Source organism: Symphalangus syndactylus, chromosome 8 (genome assembly GCF_028878055.3).
Source record: "Symphalangus syndactylus isolate Jambi chromosome 8, NHGRI_mSymSyn1-v2.1_pri, whole genome shotgun sequence".
NCBI lineage: Eukaryota > Metazoa > Chordata > Mammalia > Primates > Hylobatidae > Symphalangus > Symphalangus syndactylus.
This window is the reverse complement of record NC_072430.2, coordinates 28,431,817-28,453,350: the sequence shown is the minus strand read 5'-3', so window position 1 is coordinate 28,453,350 and position 21,534 is coordinate 28,431,817. Positions and strand designations below refer to the sequence as shown.

The following is a 21,534-nucleotide window of genomic DNA, read 5'->3' as shown; positions in this document are numbered from 1 at the left end:
TGGCTTTATTGATTTTTTTTTTTTTTTTTTTGGTGTTTTTGTTTTCTATTTCATTGACTTGTGCTTTTTTTTTTTTTTTTTTTTTTAAGAGGCGAGGTCTCACTGTCGCCTAGGCTAGAGTACAGTGGCACAATTGTAGCTCACTGCAACCTCAAACACCTGGGTTCAAATGATCCTCCCACATCAGGGACCATAGGCACACGCCACCATGCCCAGCTAATGTTTAAGTTTTTTTGTAAAGATGGAGTCTCACTATGTTGCCCAGGCTGGTCTGGAACCCCTGAGCTCAAGCAGTCCTCTTGCCTCAGCCTCCCAAAGTGCTAGGTTTACAGCTGTGAGCCACTGCACCTGGCCCGACTTCTCTTTTAATTTATCCTTCGATATTTTAAAAATTATTTACCTCAGCCTGTCTTCTTCTCAAATGTAAGCATTTGAGAAGAATACATATGACAGGTTTTAATTCATCATGTTTTCATTATCAGACTGTCTTTAATTTCCATTATAATTTTCATCATTGAAAGTGTGTTTTCTATACAGTATTTGGAAGTGGTGTGTGTTTCTGTCTTTTAATCCTTTTTACTGTATACATCTGACTTAATTGCATTGTGGTTAGATAATGTAATTTTTACAATGCATAGTTTTTGAAAATTGTTAACACTTGCTTAGTGCATAATCAAGTTTATGCATCTTCCACGTGCATTTTGGAAGAAAGGGGACTAATTACTGGATTGGGAATTTTACATTTATTCAGTAGATAAAGCTCTACTGTTAACATTATTCAAATCTTGACCTTGCTGAGTTTTTGTGTTGCTTGACTTACCACTTGAGAAAGGGTGTTGAAATTGCCCAACATGATGACAGATTTATCTTAATTTCTCTTGTACTTATATCAGTTTTTGCTTTATTTTTAGGCTGTTATATACTATTAGTAGGTGCATACATATTTAAATTTGTTATATCTTCTCTGCAAATTGAATCCCTTATCTTGATTTATGACCCTCTGCAGCAAAAGATGTTTTTATCTTAAAGTCAGTTTTGCCTGAGATTAATATAGCCATTTAATTATATTTGCTTTATATATCTGGTTTCCCTGCCTTTGTTTTCAATTTTCTCTCTCATGCTTTAGGTATATACAGTTGACCCTTGAACTGCACAAGTTTGAACTGTGTGGATCCACTCATACACTTATATGTGGATTTTTGAAAATAAATATATTGGAAATATTTTTTGAGATATGTGGCAATTTGAAAAAACTTGTAGATAAACTAGCCTAGAAATAGTGACAAAATTAAGAAAAATTTAGGTATGTCATGAACACATAAAATATATGTAGCTACTAGACTAACATTTACTATCTTAAAACATACACAAATGTATTATGAAGTTTAATTTATCAAAATATATGCACACAAACACAGACTTTACATGATACCACTTGTAGTTGAGAGAAATGTAAGCAAACATAAAGATGCAGTAATAGCTACGTCAGATTTACTATAGTACATATGGTACTACTGTAATAATTTTGTTGTTACCTCCTGTTGCTTTTTGGTGAGCTAAGGTGTTTTGAGTGTCCACTTAAAATGCTGTGTGATGCTAACCATCTCTGTGACAGTTCAGCTCTCTAGTGAATTGTGAATTGCAGTAAAAGGTGATCTTGCAGTTCTTGCATATTTTTCATCATGTTTAGTACAATACTGTAAACCTTGAATAACACCAGGGGACCCATAATGAAGTGCTACTAGTGATGCTGGACGTACTCCCAAGAAGTAGAGAAAAGTCATGACATTACAAGAAACCATTGCTCAGTGTGTACCAAAGATACATATTACAACTGTGGCTGCAGTTATTCACCATTTCAAGATAAATGAATTTAACGTAAGAACCATGGTAAGAAAAAGAAAAAAATTTATGAAGCTGCTACTGCAGCTACGTTGGCAACAGTAGTAGTTAAATGTTTGGGAAGTCAAAAGTTGTATGTGGGTTTTCAACTGTTGTTGGGGGGTTGGTTCCCTTAGCCCTGATGTTGTTCAAGGGTCAACTATATATTATATCTTAAATATCATAAAGCTGGATTTTGTCTTTTAGTCTCATCTGAGTTTGCCTTTTATTGGAGAGTTTAGACCAGTCACATTTATTACAATTACTGGTATAGTTGGATTACTTTCTGTCATCATTTCTGATTTGCATTTGCCTGCTTTTCTGTTTTTTCTCATCTTTTTTAAGGTTCATTAATTACTGTTATTGTTGACAACCCTAACCCTGGTTCTACAATTTTAAGCTAGTTTACTATTTAAACCTTCCCTTTCTGTTCTTTTTTTTTTTTTTTTGAGATGGAGTCGCACTTTGTCGGCAGGCTGGAGTGTAGTAGGGCAATCTCGGCTCACTGCAACCTCTGACTCCCTGGTTCAAGTGATTCTCCTGCCTCAGCCTCCCAAGTAGCTGGGATTACAGGCACCCACCACTACGCCCAGCTAATTTTTGTGTTTTTAAGAGAGACAAGGTTTCACCATGTTGGCCAGGGTGGTCTCAATCTCTTGATCTCTGATCCCCTGACCTTGTGATCTGCCCGCTTCAGCCTCCCAAAGTGTTGGGATTATAGGTGTGAGCCACCATGCTTGGCCTCATTTCTGTTCTTTTAGTCGTTACCAGTGAAATTTTACCACACAAATTTAATTTAGTATTCTAAAAGTTAATATCCTGACCCCATTCTCAAACAGTAAAAGGACTTTTGAATACCTTTGAAGAGCTTCAGTCTTTACCCTCCTAATTTACTTGTTTTCAGCGTTTCAATTTGATCTTTTTTAAAATGCACAAGTTGGGCCGGGCGCGGTGGCTCACGCCTGTAATCCCAGCACTTTGGGAGGCTGAGGTGGGTGGATCACCTGAGGTCAGGGGTTCGAGACCCTCCTGACCATATGGTGAAACCCTGTCTCTACTAAAAATAGAAAAATTAGCCAGGCACGCACCTGTAGTCCCAGCTACTCAGGAGGCTGAGGCAGAAGAATCGCTTGAACCTGGGAGGCAGAGGTTGCAGTGAGCTGAGATTGCGCTGCTGCACTCCAGCCTGAGTGACAAAGCGACACTCCTTATCAAAAAAATAAGTAAAATAAAATACACAAGTTGGACAACAGTTTTGTAATTTTCTCCAGGCAATGTTTTTTCAGGTTTACCTCCTGTTTATCATTTTACTTATTCTTAATATCTCTGAGTGTTATTTGGGGATCACTATTTTCCAATATTTTGCAGTATTTTTGAAGTATTTTTTTGGAAGTTTCACTGGAACATGTCTGTTGGCAGTATATTTTCCAAGAGTCTATTCACCTGTGAGTGTTTTCTTTCTTTGTGTTCTTGTGCAGTAGTTTTGCTGGATACCCAAATCTAGGTTAACAGTTATTTGCTCTCCACACCTTATATATATTATCCCATTGTCTTCTGCTTTCCATTGTTGAGTGGACTTCTGTCATTCTAATTGTCTGTCGTTCCTTTGTAGGTGATCTGTCCTTTCTCTCTGGCTGCTTTCAAGATCTTCTCTTTGTGTTTGATGTTCTGCAGTTTCACTACGATGTGTCTAGGCGTGGATTTCCTTTTATTTTTCCTGTTTGGTGTAATGTATGGAAGCATCCCATATATGTGAAATAAAATGCATTATGAAATACATGCTCACCATAGAAAATCTGGAAAAAGAAAGCATATCAATGTAATATCTCCTGATAGATGAGAAAATAATCAAATAGTATAAAAAAGATTAAAAATAAAAAGCAACATTCCTTGCTTCATTCTTCTCTATACTAGTCCCACTCTGCAGAATCCCCCACTTTTAAATGCTTCTGTTTCTATCTCCATGTTGTAATAATATGCTTTATACTGTTTCTTCATTGACCAACTAGATAGTATCTGTTGATTTCTTGCTGTATTTCAGGATCTAGCCCATTTATACTTTTCCCTTGCTTCCAAGCTCATACAGCAAAATCAGTTTTTAATTCATTAATTGGTTACTTTAGTAATTTTAAGTAGTATACCTAAATATTTCTTGTCTGGTTATATTTCAGTATATTTTGTATATTTTGACTTCTGAAAGATAGGGACATTTATGTTATCCTTCAATTCCTTTTTTTTTTTTTTTTTTTGGAGGTAGAGTCTCACTTTGTCACTCAGGCTGGAGTGCAGTGGCGTAATCCTGGCTCACTGCAACCTCTGCCTCCCGGGTTTAAGTGATTCTCCTGCCTCAGCCTCCTGAGTAGCTTGGGACTACAGGCACACCCTGCCACACCTGGAATTTTTTAGTAGAGACAGGGTCTCACCATCTTGCCCAGGCTGGTCTTGAACTCCTGAGCTGAGGCAATCCGCCCACCTTGGCCTACCAAAGTGCTGGGATTACAGGCATAAGCCACCATGCCAGGCCTCTCTTTCAAGTCTTATATTTTCTTTCTTGCCGCCACCTACATTCTGTCCTTCCTCCACCTTCTAAATTGTCACCTGTACTTTTATATTGTCAAAGCTGATCAAATTTACATTTTGTTCCCTACTTTAGTTAAGACTTAGTAGATTGACTCTTAAGTTGAGAAACAGTAAGCATTTACACTATTAAGACTATTTAGTCTGGGCATGGTTGGTGGCTCACAGCTGTAATCCCAGCACTCTAGGAGGCTGAGGTGGGAGGTTTGCTTGAGCCTAGGAATTTGAGGCCAGCATGGGCAACATAGCGAGACACTCATCTATATGTATATTTTAATGTTTTTTAATTAGCTAGGTGTGATGATGTGCACCTATAGTCATGGCTACTCTGGAGGATTGCTTGAGCCAGGAGTTTGAGGTTACAGTGAGCTGTGATTGTGCCAGCCTGGGTGACAGACCAAGACCCTGTCTCTAAAAATAAAAAAAATTTTTAAAGACTGTATAAATATTACAAGGCCAAATTTACATTCTGTTTCTTGTACAGTTTTGTGTGGGGACCCTCTAGAGTTTTTAATTTTTCCCCCTTTTTTGTTTCCCTTAGGTTCTTTTTTCCCTTCTTGCATTGCCTACCTGTACTGTAGCCTAAAAGTCTATCACTCTGTGCTTTGAAATCTTTGAGTTTCCCACTTGTTCTTAGGTACCTTCCTCCTGGAGCCTCTCTCCTCCTTTTCTGACCTGACTGCTTGCTCTAGGCCTGCTCAAGGCCATCATCCCGGGGCGCCCTCCTCCTCTGAGTCGGCTCTGCAATTCCTGAATTCCATTTTGTCTTCTCAGTGCATTTCTCCATTTCGTAATCACGTCACAAAGAAACTCCTTAAGAAAGTATAGAAGGTAAATTTTCTGAGTTCTTGGAAATCTGAAGCCATCCTTGTACTTCTTTGATACTTTGACTAGGTACAGAATTATAGGTTGAAGTCATTTTCTTCAGAACTTTGAAGGCATAGTTTCATCATCTTGAGGCTTCAGTGTTGATGCTGAGAACTTGGTAGCCCATCTTATTCCATTGTGTAATACCTGGGATTTTTTTCTCCGGGGATTTTTTTTTTCTATGTTCCTCGTGTCTGAAATTTCCCTGTGGTATGTCTAGATGCTAGTTAGGTACATTAGGTACCCTTTTAATTTGAAAATTCATTCTGTTCAGTGTGGGAAATACTCTTGCATTATTTGTTTTAAAATTTACTGTCCTTGTTTTCATTGTTCTCGTGGAAATTCTGTTAGTTGGATGATAAGCCCCTACTTTAATCTATCAGTTGTGTATCTTTTCTCTCTTGATTTTTGACTTGATCTTGTTGGTCTACTCTTGAATACTTCCTTGACTTGATCTTTAGTCTCCTTACTGAACATTTGAAAAATGTAGGCAAGCATATTTTTTAATTTCCACAAACTTTTTCTTGTTCTATTTTTCATAGTATCTTAACTTTGTGGATACAGTATCATCTCAACTGTCTGAAGATCCTAATTAGAGGGATTTTTTTTTTCTTTTCAAGGAATTCACTCTTCTAATTAATGAAGTCAGAGTCAGATTTTATGCTTTTTTTCTTGCTCTTTCATTTATGGGATTATTTTCAAAAACATCTGCAGATAGTGGTTCCTAGTTTAAGGAAAGGTAGTGCAGAGGCTTACCTAGAGTTGTGCTGTGGGCTGAGCTTTTCTACAGGCAGGTTTAGCTTTCAATGAAGCAGACAAGGAGCTGCAGTTGGCCTTGCAGTTGTGGAGGAATTTCTTGGGGGAGCAGATTGGTATGCTTACACTCCCACTAGTTGTCTATTAAAAATATTAAAATTTTGTATTTTAAATGTCTGTCTCTGGCAATACCATTCACAAGCCTTCTTCTCTGCCTTACATCCTTCTTGGTTTCTACTCATTGCTGCAATCTCTCACAGTTGGATGGCCCTTTGTTTCATCCAAATTCAAGCCTTGATATATCATCTCTGCACTGTGACTCTCACATTTTTATATCTCCAGCCTGGACCTTGCCCTGAATTCCTCATTTCTGTCCAACCACTTTATATTTCTTCTTGGATGTGTAATAAATCATTTCAAACTTGTCCAAAGCTGAACTGTGGATTTTCCTCTCCTGTCTGTTCTTCCTGCAGTCTTTCTCATTTTAGTTTAATGGTGACTTCACCTTTCCAGTTTCTGAGACAGAATCCTGTTGCCATTCTTTTTTTCTCCCCTTCTCCTTTCCTTCCTCTTCCCTCTCTACTTCTGTCTCCCTCCTTCCCTTGTTCCACCTGTCAGCCTCTACCTCCAGATTTATGGAATTCACCACCGTTTATCACTTCTGCCTCTACCACTCATCAAAGTCACTGTCTGGCCGGATGCGGTGGCTTATGCCTATAATCCCAGCACTTTGGGAGGCCGAGGCGGGTGGATCATACGAGGTTAGGAGTTCGAGACCTGCCTGGCCGGCATAGTGAAACCCCATCTCTACTAAAAATACACATATTAGCTGGGCATGATGGCACTTGCCTGTAGTCCCAGCTACTCAGGAGGCTGAGGTACGAGAATTGGTTGAACCTGGGAGGCGGAGGTTACAGGGAGCCGAGATCACGCCACTGCACTCCAGCCTTGGTGACACAGTGACACTCTGTCTCAAAAAAAAAAAAAAAAAGTCACCGTCTGTGATTTGCCTTGGTTACTTGATTATTGGAATAGTGTGTTCTTACAAGGTGTGCCTGCTTTCAAACTTGCCTTCCTTCAGTCTGTCCCACACAGCAGCAGCAGTGATCTTTGAACTGTAAATTAGATCATGCTACTCTGCAGCTTAGAACCCTCCAGGGGCTCCCTGTCACACTGTAAGTCAAAGTATTTTGCCTTCTCATCACCCACCTCCCTCCTCTACTCTGGCTCCCTGTCCTTGCTGCTCCTCCTGCACACTGGTCTGCTTGTCCTTCAGGACATTTGAAGAGCTGTGCATCTCAGATGCTTTTGCCCTCTCCTGAGAATGTTTACTTTGGATGTTCTCATATCTCATCCATGCGTCATCTTCGAGGCCTTCTCTGGCCCCATCCCCACACTCCCTCCTTTCTAAAGCTTTATTTTTCCCCATAACGTTTGTCACCATCAAATATATATTTTATGTTTTTGTAATTTAGGTATTTTTATCCGGACATAGGTCTTTATGTTTTAACATGGAATGTTTTCTTTTAAATATATTTATTTGGGGGTCTTGAGAGCTACCTCCTTCCCTATCTCAACAGAATCCATCCTTTTTGAGCAGGGATTTATGTGTTTGTTCTGTATGGCTGTTACTGAGTGCCCAGAGCAGTGTCTGGCATATACTAGTGGGAGCTCAGTCAGTGTTTGTTGTCTGAGTAAATGTCACTCCTGCCTTGCATCTAACCTGCAGTTTTCACAGGGGCTCATTTGTGGTTTTGCCTGCTGTGCCTTACAGCCAGTATTTGTCCATATATTTTCTATTACCCAGAGATTGTTGACATCTCATCTGCTGCACTTTGTAACCCCCATCTCTAAATCAGTGATCTCCATCATATTTTTGACCTGAAAATTTTTGTACAGTAGTCATTTTTATGTGTACCAATATATTTTACTTATGTACACATGCTATATTGATATGAATATTAGAAAACATAAGAATAGAAATCTGCCAGGCACGGTGGCTCACGCCTGTAATCCTAGCAATTTGAGAGGCTGAGACGGGCAAATCACTAGGTCAGGAGTTCGAGACCAGCCTGGCCAATATGGTGAAACCCTGTCTCTACTAAAAATACAAAAATTAGCCGGGTGTGGTGGTGTGTGCCTGTAGTCCCAGCTACTTGGGAGGCTGAGGCCGGAGAATTGCTTGAACCTGGGAGGCGGAGGTTGCAGTGAGCTGAGATTGCCCCACTCCACTGTAGCCTGAGCGACAGGGCGAGACTCCATCTTGGAAAAAATAAATAAAAATAAAAGAACAGAAACCCAAAGATCATAGGGTAGAGATGTAGATATTAAGTTCTTTAATTCACATTTATGGACTCTTTAGAAGGAGAGATTATAATTATATATACTTGATACATTGTGTTGGACTGGAAGCACTGTGAAAGATTCTTAGTCAAGGGGAGATTTTATAGTCAAAGAAAATGGAAAATCCCCCTGCTTTCCTCGGAGGGAGGCACTGCACTTAGAAGTTTGATGTGTATTGGTATCGTCTTCCAGGCATTTCTTGTATCTGTGAACGTGTGCACCCTTTGTATATAAAGTGGAATTATATGTTTACTTACGCACACACACAAAGGTACATATAAAGCAGGAATTACACCACACAGAGTTCTCTGTGACGTTTTTGTTCCACTTAATATATCATGGGAGAGTCCTTGAGTATGGACCTAGGAGCCAGACTACCGAAGGTGCAGACCCTGCAGTTTACTAGTTGACTTTAACCTTTCTGTGCCCCAGTTTCCTAATCTATAAATGAAGAATAATGGTAGCATTTACTTCAGAGTTATTGGTAGGAGTAAATGTTAAAATACGTAAGCTTTCTCTGCTGATGAGTATTTACACTGGAGTCTTAGGAAGGGTCCTTGCTTATTTGCTATTCTAAAGTTGGGCTGGACATAGTGGGCCATACAGGTGCCATCAGATGGGCTCTTGTTTCTCTGTGACCCGTTCTGTTAGACCTCTTTCCTACTTTTTTCCTTGAGGTTGTTTATCTGTCCCCTAGTGAACCAGCTGGTTTGCAGGTGGTGCTTGGCTGAGAGTGTCTTGCTGTTAACAGTTACTATGGATGTCATATGCCAGCTGGTTCTGTTAAAAAAAAGTCTGTGAATACAAAGCCTTGTGAATTTTGAACATTATTTTCTGTCTGGAATTTTGAAGAACGGATTCATACAGTGGAGAAATGAATAAAGATTTTTATTTTACAAATTCCAGCACTTAGCATTTTCTTTATTCTGTTACTGTGACACCTATTTGACTGGGAAACCAAAGACTACAATTCGTCGTAAGGATTCCTTTTTTATTTTTTTTTTGAGACAGATTCTCACTCTGTCACCCAGGCTGCAGTGCAGTGGTGTGATCTCACTCACCGCAGCCTCTGCCTTCCCAGGTTCAAGTGATTTTCATGCTTCAGCTTCCCAAGTAGCTGGAATTACAGGCGTATGCCACCACGCCTGGCTAATTTTTGTATTTTTAATGGAGACAGGGTTTTGCCATGTTGGCCAGGCTGGTCTCGAACTCCTGACCTCAAGTAATCCACCTGCCTTGGCCTCCCAAAGTGCTGGAATGACAGGTGTGAGCCTCTGTGCCAGGCCAGGATTCTTTTAAGAGGCTGTAGTGAGCAGCATCTACCAACTTGCATCCTTGTATGTTGCATATCTTGTTTGTTTGCTTGGGGAGTAAACCAAAGTAAAAACGTCCTTTCTCAAATTAAGGACATTACAAGATTTTCTGTGTTAATGGATTGGAAGTCCTTACTATTCTTTTTTTTTTTTTTTTTTTAAATGGAGTCTCCGTCTGTCGCCTAGGCTGGAGTGCAGTGGCGCGACCTCTGCTCATTCAGATATCTGAATAATCTGCCTCCTGGGTTCAAGCAATTCTCCTGCCTCAGCCTCCTGAGTAGCTGGGATAACAGGCGTGCGCCACCACGCCTGGCTAATTTTTGTATTTTTAGCAGAGACGGGATTTCGCCACGTTGGTCAGGCTGGTCTCGAACTCCTGACCTCATGATCTGCCCACCTTGGCCTCCCAAAATACTGGGATTACAGGCGTGAGTCACCGCACCCAGCCTAGATGTCTTTACTATTCTTAAGATGGCAGTAATCCCCAAGTTAACCTATGGATTCAACTCAATCCCTGTTTAAACCCCAAATTGCTTTTTTTGTAGAAATCAGCAAGCTGATCCTAAAATTCATATGGAAATAAAAAGGGACCGAGAATAGCCAAAACTATTGAAAAAGAGTAATGGTGGCAAGGTTATGTTGCTTGATTTCAAAACTTACTACAAAGCTAGAGTAATCAAGACTGTGTGGCACTGGCATAAGGATGACCATACAGACCCGTGGACCAGAATTGAGAATCCAGAAATAAATGCATACTTTCGCGACCCATCGATTTTTGGCAGCAGTGCTAAGACAGTTTATTGGCAAAAGAATAAGTTTTTCCACAGGTGATGCTGGGACAACTGAATATCCACATGAAAAGAATGAAGTTGGAACCTTACCTTATGTCATAAGCAAAAATTAACTCAAAATGGATCAAAAACCTGAACTTCAAAACTCTTAGGGAAAAATGTAGATATGTCTTGGATTCCAGAATGGTTTCTTAAATATGACACCAAAAGCACAAGCAGCCAAAGGAAAAAAAGATAAATTGGACTTCATCAAAATTTAGTATTTTTGTGTTTCAAAAGATACTATCAAAAAAAAAAGACAACAAAATGGGAGAGAATATTTAAGAAACACCTGTCTAATAATGGTCTAGTATTAAGCCAAGGCTGAGTTCTTATTTCCCCATCCTTAAGTTTACACGATACTATATTAGTGAAGTTAAATTCTGTTATTACCACATGTATCTTGAAAGAAGTTTGTTTGGATCACAGGTCCAATTACTTTTTCCGCCCTCTCCCTCCAAAGGATTTGTCACTCTCAATAATGTTGTATACTAATTTTAAGGGGAAATACAACTCAAAATAAATCAGAAATCTGAAGCTTAAAAATGTTATGGTTTAGATGATGAAAAGGGAAAAGTACATTTAATTCATATCATATTTAGATGTAAAGCACTTAATGTTATATTGCTTAACAATGTAGCGCTTCAGTGCTCTCATCATGTGAAGTAAATAATAGAAAATTCTTTGGGTGACACGTCTGTTTTCAGCCAATCAGAAACCAGGATTATTTTATATGTAATAATAGGGTTTACTGGAAGAGGAGCTATATAGATGGTACTTAGAGGACGTAGGGCCCTACATGTTAGGGCTTCTTAGTTGTAGCGGAGAGCAGTTGGTCTGGTACTTAAGCTTCTTCACATTTAGTTTTGAGTTCTGACTCTAGAAATGTACAACCCCATCTTTTGAATTACAGGTTTTAAGATGTTATTTGCTCTTAATATGTCTTAAGGTAACAGCCTTGATCACTGCTTTTACTTTCGATGAAATAACTTAATAAGCTGTGAAGAAAAAATTATCAGATTTTAAGGGAGAGAATTTTATGAAAATATCTTTGAGGTTCCTATCACCTTTATGAGAATGTCTTCAAAGTTTCCATCACCACCTCTACCAATTTTTCTTCCACTGGAGCCAGTGGACTTAGGTTCCATAACAAGCTCCTCTTGTTCACTGAATGAGCTAGACAATATTGCCCACCTTTTAAGGAAAATATCAACTGATATCAGTGAAATTAAAGGAATGAAAGCAGCTATTTTGACAGTAGAAGCAAATCTTCTTGATCTAAATGTTAGAGTGTCCCAGAATGAAGCAAAAATTTCATCTTTGGAGGTTAAAATGAATGAATATTCAGCAATATCTGAATGCAACAGACAGTTTGAAGATCAAGAAGAAGATACTGAATCACAGTCAAGAACTACTGATGTAAAAATAATCGACTTCCTTAGAAATGTTGAGAAAGGTAAACTCTTAATATACGATATGTTCTAGGTACCCATCCTTTGATCTGTATCTTTACACATATGTTGACTGTAGCTCTGATGTGGAGGGAGCAAGTTATAGAGAACTTGAATTTTTCATGGACCTTTAATGACAAATTTGGATTCTGCTTGATTTAGCTTAGAAATCTAGAATTGATCAGAATTCCATCCTCTTTAATGGAGCTCTCTAAAACGATGTTTTGAAAAGATAAATGAACCTAGAGCAATGAAGCAAAACTTGAAATGTGGAAGTGTGGTCTTTCATGTGTCTGTGTGAAATTATTTTAAAATGTCTCATTCTTTCATCATGTACTGTTGATGTGAAGGAGACCTGTTGCAGTATTTGGATGGAAAGAGCATTCTTCCTGTAACTTTTCACCTCAGTTTTCCAAGCTTCCCACAGGAATACAACTTGACCCAAGTGTCATCTTGGTTACAGTTCCTCAGAATGTGTGTTTTTTTGCGGTAATAATTCTGGAAGGAATTCACTTTTTTGGGACGCACCAATAAAATGTCATATAACATGTTTTAAAGGAAACCAACTGATACAATTTCAAATCAAGTATAGGTTTTAAAATTTAAAAACACCTTTTAATGAAATGTGGTGCTTGGTGGGAGATTGCCCACTTAACATCTTTGCACTGAGTAAGCAAAGCCTATCCTTGTGAAGCCACCTGTAATGGATATACACAAAATTAGCATGTGGGCATCTTAGTAAGATTTCAGTATTTGCAACCCTATCAGTTACATCCCTTTGTACACTGTAGTGCAGTACCTTATAATGAGCAAGTGAGTGCCTGATGTCTGCTAAGCACTGTGGGGGCTACAGAAAAGTGTGACATTTTCCCATCCTCAAGGAGCTTAACATCAAATCGAAGATAGAAAAAATCAGTTCTTTGTCCCTATTTTGTGCAGTCAGACTGCTGAGCATATTATTATTAGGAATAGTAAACCTAATAGGAATTAATGTTTGAGCCTATTTTAGAAGAAATAAGTAGTTGAACATCTTTTCTTGTGGGAGAGCCAAAGAATTATTATCATGCTTGGCTGACATCGGGTGTGGATTGTAGAGCTGAGTGTCTTACTGTTTTCTTTGCATGCGTCGAAGCCCAGAGTTTGTCTTTTAGGAACTCTAGATGATTAGAGTGTTTTGTTTTGCTATTTCGATTGTTATCTTCAAAGGTCATGAGTGATTCATGATGGTAAGAGCTCAGGTGATGGAGGGAGGTGCTTGCCATGCTTATTGTGCAGTTGGCTGTGATGCGAGCTGCTGGACCACAAGGTGCCTTTGCCTGGATTTTCCACCTGTTTGCCACCTTTACTTTCCCCGCAGAATTCAAATTCAGGAAAACTGGTGTCCTCACAGAGGGAGAACCAGGAGTGTTTTAAATTGGCATTTTTGGTTTAACCCTGAGTACAGCCTTTTTTGTCTTATATGTCTTTGGTCTATAAATACTATTAAATTGAATTGCTGAAGCTTTAAGTTACTTTTAAGACTTTAAGAACCCAGAAGGATTGATTTTTGGGAAACACATGCTGGTATTGTTTGTGTTGTAAGCTTAGTGAAGTTTTAAAATTTATATTCTAGGAACTCAACAGAGGCAATTATTATCCCGACTGCAAATCGACCCAGTAATGGCAGAAACTCTGCAGATGAGTCAAGGTTGGTTATGTTTCGAGTTGTACTGTAATCTAGCCGTTTCAGTTGCCATTTCCATTTCTTACACCCCATTTAACGTATCTCGTATCTCTTAGATCCTGCCCCAAGATGTTATATTTAGATCTGTGAAAATATTTTAGGGCCAGGAGATAAGATCTGCATTTCTTTCATGTTACATAGTGTTATAATTTTTTGCCTCATTGGAAAACTTTGTTCCTTTCACACCATTCGAAGTGTGTCCCTAGCACCGTTGGCTGTCACTCTCCTGCTGTCAGGAATGACCTGTGTTTCTGACTTACCCTCCCACTCTACCTAGCTTTTGTCATTACCATGAGTGGCTTTTGTATCCTGTTTTTCACCTGGTTAGCCTTATCCTCTTGTACTTCATTTTGGAGTCTTATCACCAGGGCCACACCTGGAACTTGTTCTAATGTTCTGGAGCCACTCTCATTTGCCTGTCTCCTTTCCCCTCCCCACAGACACACGCCAAGGGCTACTCCAGGACTGGAGCTGATGCCTTCATTTTTATTATCTCTGTCCTCAGTGCCCAGCCCCTGCCAGATGCAGGTTCACTGTCTTAAAAAATGACTGCAGGATAAACACAGGCAACCATGAGATACCCGGAATCATCTAAGTCCTTCTGTTTCCCCTAAGTCTGTCTTTTGTGGGAAGCTCTGGTCCCTAGACCCCTCTCAGCCCTTTCCTGGATTTTCTTTCCCCCTAGTCAGGACTCCACAGTCAGTCACTCTGTTCCGTGACCCTCCCCCAGCTTTCCAGCTCAGAAAGTGCTTTTCCTCCCTAAGGGTCAGCCTCCACCGGAGGCCAGATCCCACTGGGTTGGTGAGCCACTGGCATGTCACTCACTCCTCCAACTTCATTCTCTGCCTCCTGTCTTCTCTCTGTAGAGGTGTTCAGACATTCTCTACCCATGATTTTGCTCTCTCATCTCCCAGCAGTCCGTCCTGCTTCCCCCACAGGAGTATTTGAAAAGGTTGGCAGCCGAGATCTGTGTGTGGGATCCACTTCATCAGCTCTTGTGCATGTTTTCTCTTCTGCCTCCTTCAGCTTTTCATTGTACCCATGGTGCAAGCAGTTTGAAACAGCAATTAGTTCTGTGAGGCTTATGAATGACTGCAGTCCTTAGCTCCTATCACATTTTTTATTCTAAGATCCCTTTGTCTCTGCGTATTCTATTAATTTTTTAAAAACATACTGATTTTGTCTATGTAGTACTTTTATTTCTCTGTGGATCTGAAAGGTGGTTTTGACATTTTTCCCCTCCCCGCTTGGTCTTGTTTTCTCTAAGTGGTCTGTTTTGGCTGTCTTTTATGCTGGAGGTTCCCCTCTGATGTCTGGGGATCCTGGGTGGTCTTACATTTAAGAGTGGAGCACTCAGAAGGTCACTGGTATTCTGGGTTCATGAGTTGGGGCATAGGGCTCTTTGACTTTCTATTTGAAAGTAGACCCTGTGGTGGAAAGTGATTTGTCTTGCCTGTCTGGTTTGTGGCCACCCTGATGTCATTGCCTTTAAGACTTTCCTCTCAGGCTGGTCAGCTTCTCCAAAACAAAGGTTTTCAAGTAATAGCCTGGTAGTCAGAGTTCTGGGAGCTTAAGTTGGGAAAGAAGGCTGGGGGAGGCACCTCACCATTAATTATTATGTAATGTTTATGTAACCCTCCCCCCACCATTGTCAGTCCAGTACTTCTTTCATCATGGCTGGTGTCTCTTGGTCCAGGGACTCTGTTCTTATCCTCTGAAGAGTCTAAAGCTCCACTTTCTCCAAGGGAGAATGCATGCAGTGGGTAAAGATTTATCAGGAAATCTAATTGCCTTTAAAAATTTTTAACAGTGTACCTTCAGGTGATTTTGTCGTAGCATCTTTCTGGCAGAGACCCTGATGCTTCATCCATAGGCCTCTCCGAAGATTATCTACAGGAAAGCACATCACCAGTCGTCCCAGGTGTCTTCAGTGTAGATGTCGGGATTGGTGTGGCAAGCATCAAAACCAAGAAAACAGTGGCCAGGTGCGGGGTCTCATGCCCATAATCCCAGCACTTTGGGAAGCCAAGGCGGGCGGATCACTTCAGGTCAGGAGTTCCAGACCAGCCTGGCCAACATGGCGAAACCTGATCTCTACTAAAAAAATACAAAAATTAGCCAGGCGTGGTGGTGTACATCTGTAATCCCAGCTACTCGGGAGGCTGAGGCAGGAGCCTTGCTTGAACCCAGGAGGTGGAGGTTGCAGTGAGCTGAGCTCGCACCACTGCACTCCAGCCTGGGTGACAGAGCAAGACTGTCTCAAAGAAAACAGATACATGGGATTAGAGTTGAAGAAGAGCTAACTGTTTCTTGGACACATCTAATACATCTCTTTTTTGCCTGTCATTTCTTCCATTTCTTCCTAAGGTCCCTTTTACTGCCAGTTCCTGAGCCTTTGGAGAATCTTGTGGTCTGAATTGGATTGCTTCATTATTGCCTTAGAATTCAGCTTTTACAGATCCCCTGAGTTCTTAATCATCTGTTTTCCACTTTGAAAATTTCTTTTTACACTTACTTTCTTTGTGAGTTTATGCTTTAAAAACAAAAACAAAACCCTTATTGACATTTTTGTGGGCTTTCAAGAGGGAACAAAAAGTAAATGCATGGGGTCAGCCTGTGGTCTCTACTCAGAAGAGGTTACTTATTCCCCCGTCTGTCTGGTCTCCATGTGACCTGGGCTGCTAACGTTCCGCTTGCAGAGAGGTGTGCGGGAGGGACCGGTGCACGCTTTCCTCAATCCTGGAGCATGTTACACTTGGGTTCCCATTCTTTCTCCAAGCTTTGACCTTTTGGCTTCCAGGACTTCCCTCTGTCTTTATTATTCTCATTCCCTTTCATTCTCATGTGTCAGCTTGTCTCCTCCATTCCTCCTCAAAAGGTTAGCTTTGCCCTCTCCCGCCTTCAACATTATTTTCATCTCTTCTGTGTTCACCCAACCTATGAACTGGTAGAACTCCTTCGTCTCAGAAAGTGCAGAGTGGTGGGAAGGAGTGAAGCAGCCCCTGGGCCGCTGTTGGGACCCACCTTTGATAGTTGTGAGACCTCGGTGAATCATTTAATAACTTGGAGCTGCAAACAGTCGTCTGTAACATGGGAGGAAAACGACTTTGTAGGCCTTGAGTGAGGATTCAATGAAAGACGGCCACCCTGCGTATGTTAAACACTTCTGTCACCTTCGGTTTCGACTCAGCATCTTACTTCTGTCCCCCCACCTACGGGTCAAATCTGAATTTTCGACTTCCTCTTAAACATGGGAGAGTCCCACAAAGACTTTAAATAAATCTAACATTGAAATGTGTCTTTGCCCCTTTTAACTTTGCTCTTTTTCTTTTCCTAAGTTTCTCATCCCAGCTTTCTCTTCCACCTGTCTCCCTTTACCATCTGTACTGCCCTTGCTGGGGAAGGCAGGCATGCCCCTTCCCAGGATGGAGCGTGTCTTCTCTTCCTGTCAGGTGTGTGAGACCAGGACAGACAGCGGAGAATCTTTTCATTCAGAGCCCCACCCTCTGTCCCGGGCAACAACAGATCGAGAACTCTGGTTCTTTCTTAACACTGTTTTTCTAAAAACCGATTTGATCAGGCTGCTCCCTTCCTTAGGAACCTCTCTTGATTTCTTTTCTCTCTCTTTTTTTTTTTTTTTTTTTTTGGTTTTAGATGGAGTCTCCCTCTGTCACTCATGCTGGAGTGCAGTGGCACAATCCTGCTCATTGCAGCCTTGACCTCCTGGGCCCAAGCACTTCTTCTACCTCAGCCTCCCAAGTAGCTGGGACTACAGGCATGTGCTCCCATGCCTGGCTAATTTTATTTATTTATTTATTTTCTGGTTGATGGGAGGTCTCAAACTCCTGGGCTTATGGAATCCTTGTGCCTTGGCCTCCCAGAATGCTGGGATTACAGATGTGAACCGCCACACCAGGCCACTTGATTTTTTACTACTTATAGACCAGAATCCAGAGTCACTGAGACATAGAAGAACCTTTATTATATGTGTCAGCCTTCCTTGCTATGTACCGCTGAGCCCACCACACACAACCTTCCAGCCATTCCACATTCTAACCTTTCTCAGATGCCTTCGGCCTTGTGAAAGCCCCTTCTACGTGCGTTTTCCTCTGCCTGAAGTGCTGTGTTTGTTTTTCCGAGTCTCTCTCTTTGTTTGTTCCTGCTTGTTCCTTTACTGCTGACTTCAGATGTTCTTCCTTGCTAAGCTTTTCATTGGTTCTTGGCTGGAGTGGGCTGCTCTGTATTCTCAGCACCTTGTTCGCATCCCTTTTGGGTCATGCTATTCTGAAATTGTATATGTGTCTGTTTTTCTTTTTTTCTTTGTGTACCTAGCTCAGTTCTATTAGTTGTTCAGTAAATACTCAGTAAATGAACATAAATGAATATCCTGTGAATTTTGGTCTCTAAGCTTTAAAAGAAGTGTATTAACTTTAGTCCGCTGATGGTGTATTGATAGGTCAGCTATTCTGGGTTGTAGGTCTTGGCGTATTTTATAAAATAGTAGATGATGTGAGTTTATGGTTATTTGCATTAAAGGCCAGTGTTTTTCTTGATACATATGTTTAAGTGTCCATTCACCTTTCAGTTCCCTTTTAAGGTAGTCCTCGGTTTATAACCAATTGGAAATTATACCACTTGAATTCTTTTTATCAGGACATGATTCTAAGTGGTACTGTGCAAAGTGAACAAACCAGATTTTGGAAAAGTGTTTCAGCACTCTGTGTATTCTAATTATAGGGAGCATTAGGACTCAAATTCTCCAGGTTTTTAGAAAAGACTTTTGTACTTTAAGGGTGTATTGTTAATATCTCTTGAGATGCCTCACCTGAGAACTTTTCTCTGCCGTGGATAGGGAGTGTTAATCAGAATCACTTGTGCCGTGCCCTAGGTGAAAAGGACTCCTTGAGTTCTTTGAAAACGTGTTTGGAATAGAATTATAGCCATATTTTCCTGAGTGGAACCAGTTGTGATTTTCCTTTGAAGTAATTTGAATATATAAAAGATTGACATTCTTCTCACATGTATGATGTTGGGAATGTAAGGTATATTCAAAAGTAAACATTTGTGGCCAATTTTTTTGGCTCAGATTACTATGACATGGAATCCATGGTCCATGCAGACACAAGATCATTTATTCTGAAGAAGCCAAAGCTGTCTGAGGAAATAGTAGTGGCACCAAACCAAGAGTCGGGGATGAAGACTGCAGATTCCCTTCGGGTACTTTCAGGACACCTTATGCAGACACGGTAGATGGTTTCTTTTTCTTGTGTAGTTAATTTGTGTGATTAGATAGTAAAGGTTAACCATTCATTTGCAGCTTCCCTCCCCCCCGCCCCAACCCCTAGCGTAGAGCGCTTTCATTGATTCAGTAGGTAGCCCGTGAATAGTTAGCCAAATTCAGTTTTCAAGAATTCCAGTTCATCTTTCTTGTTCAGAAATCCATTAACCTACAAATTACAACTCAGTGTATGATTTAACTCTATTAAAGATTCTTTTCTTTATGCAAATTCAGGAAATGCAAGTTTAAAAGCCAGCTGACCATAATCAGGTCAACTCTAAAGAGAGTTGGCAGATGAGGTTTAGGTGATTTTTCCCTTAGAAAATTGACTGTCTCTATAAAAGAACAAACATACAGATAATTAGCGAAAATGCTGCTGGCCCCTGTGTTCTGAGCATTGATGCTAATTTTTTGGTTTATTTCCATGTTGACCCTATGAAGATCGAATGGGTGATGGGGTCAGGCTTGAGGGGAGATTGTCCTTAGTAAGTACAGGCTGGAGGGTCACTGGTGATGCCACTGTGACTGTTCATGGCCATCGTGTGTTAACAGGGAACCCACCAGTGCTGCACCTGGAAGCCCTACCTAGTCTTTTTTATTGAACCAAACGCAAAGCCAAGGGAGTGATAGTTCTGCTGAAGAGCACTTTAGGGCTCAGCGTTTTGTGTTTGTTTCCCTAATTCTATGGTATTTTTTATCTGTCTGGCAGAGATCTTGTACAACCAGATAAACCTGCAAGTCCCAAGTTTATAGTGACGCTGGATGGTGTCCCCAGCCCCCCAGGATACATGTCAGATCAAGAGGAGGACATGTGCTTTGAAGGAGTGAAACCCGTAAACCAAACTGCAGCCTCAAACAAGGGACTCAGAGGTCTCCTCCACCCACAGCAGTTGCACTTGCTGAGCAGGCAGCTTGAGGACCCAAATGGTAGCTTTTCTAACGGTGTGTTGAGAGCTCAGATTTTCAGGGTGCTGTCATTGTGAAGGGAATCTTTGACTTGTTTCTCTACCTTGAATGAATATTGGTTAAAGGCCTTGCTTTTATTTATATTCAGTAATGGCCTTTTTTCTTCTTTCAGACAAACCCACCAAGTACATTTCAGACTCTTTTTCCTGTGTCTGTTTCATAGGTGGGCTGTTACTCCAGTGTGAAAATGGAGTTCAGCCATGGAACCTAAGAGACCTCTTCCGCTTACGCTGGCTAAAGGATGAACCACCATTCTTGTTGCCTTCTTTACCTTTGTATTTTCTTCAGAAACTGTACTGCCACTTTGCCCTTTTATCGGCAATAGTCTCCTGCAATTAACTTGAGAGAAAAATTTAGATTTGATGCTATTTCTACCTCAGTGAAACTTCTTTGAAAGGAGTTTCTCACCCAATCTATCAAGATCTTGGAACTGTTTAAATTAATGTTGAAGGGTAATATTTAGCAGAACTCAGATGAACTCACTTCAGATAGTGCCATAGTTTTTGGCAGGTGACAGTTTCTTATCACCGTTTCTTTCCTGGGCATCAGTGGCAGCTGCAACGCCACTGATCATTTCCATTCATGATACAGAATGGTAATTATGTTCCTCATATCTTCTAAAATTTTTAGAAGCATGTCTTCATTGGCAGGAGGGATAATTACTGAATCTTAAAAGTGTACAGATTCAAAGGAAAAACAGTAATGGATTTTGAAACATTTCCTTGAGTAATCCTCTTCTTGGAAGAGATATGAAAATGTATTGAATACCTTTTTCGATCATTAAAAATAGAATAGACTTTAGAGGGAATCATGTTAGTGGAGCGATAACACTTAGCTTTATTTTAATTGGTTGCGTTTCCTGCTGTGAATCAATGACGTAGTGTCGTGGTTTTGATTAGTGGAGGGAGTTGAAAATCAGACCCTATCAGCAGGAAGAAAAACTTAAAAATAGTAAAAGCTGCAGTAGGTAGTCCCGATTTATTGACTCTGTATGTTTTGTCTAAAGAGAAGACTCCAGTGTTTTCACTACTCTTGATTTTCAATTTGGTACCTTAATTTTTTGGTCTGTTAGGATCTGGTTTCATTTAAATGTAGATGTCCATATGAGGCTTTATGGGGTACACATGTAGCAGCAGTGACACCATAAATATGTTAGTAAAAATTCTTGCCAGCACTGTGGCCATTGTGCTGACAGCCATGATGAGTGGTGAGCCTCCTTTCCCATTGCTTTGACTGGGGACTCAGTGTTTCCCTGCTGCTCAAGGATGAAGCTTTGTAAGATTAGCATAGGGGTGTGGCTGGCGAGACTCCTGCAGAACAATTCTCAGCAGTCTGTGGTCTCTGCACCACTTCCCCTGTGAGCAGGGAGTTTGAAACTGCAATTGCTTCTGGTTGGTTTTATGTTGGGTTGTTTCAAGGATGCTACCAACAGCAACATCTGTTTTAACCTGCTGCCTTTTCACTCACATGGCAGCACAGAGTTTATAGCTTGCTTTCTTTGTGTTTTTGTTGTTGTTGTTGTTTTTTTGAGATGGAGTCTGTCTGTCCC

At 40.6% G+C, this 21,534-nt stretch overlaps 1 protein-coding gene across 16 annotated transcripts in view; it reads left to right on the top strand.

The window, feature by feature from the left end:
- Nucleotides 1–21,534, top strand: part of ZC3H14 (zinc finger CCCH-type containing 14) — a 49,952-nt gene that overhangs the window by 21,263 nt on the left and 7,155 nt on the right. For 4 of the 16 annotated variants that reach the window (XM_055288486.2, XM_055288487.2, XM_063644060.1 and 1 more), the window contains 3 exons: nucleotides 13,631–13,705; nucleotides 18,828–18,987; nucleotides 19,729–19,961. The exons of 3 other annotated variants lie outside the window; for them this stretch is intronic. In XM_055288486.2, coding sequence (XP_055144461.1) covers nucleotides 13,631–13,705; nucleotides 18,828–18,987; nucleotides 19,729–19,961 — 468 coding nt within the window. Of the gene's footprint in view, nucleotides 1–10,402; nucleotides 12,024–13,630; nucleotides 13,706–18,827; nucleotides 18,988–19,728; nucleotides 19,962–21,534 lie in introns of those variants that run through there. 9 more of the 16 variants (XM_055288488.2, XM_055288489.2, XM_055288490.2 and 6 more) reach the window with 5 other exon arrangements.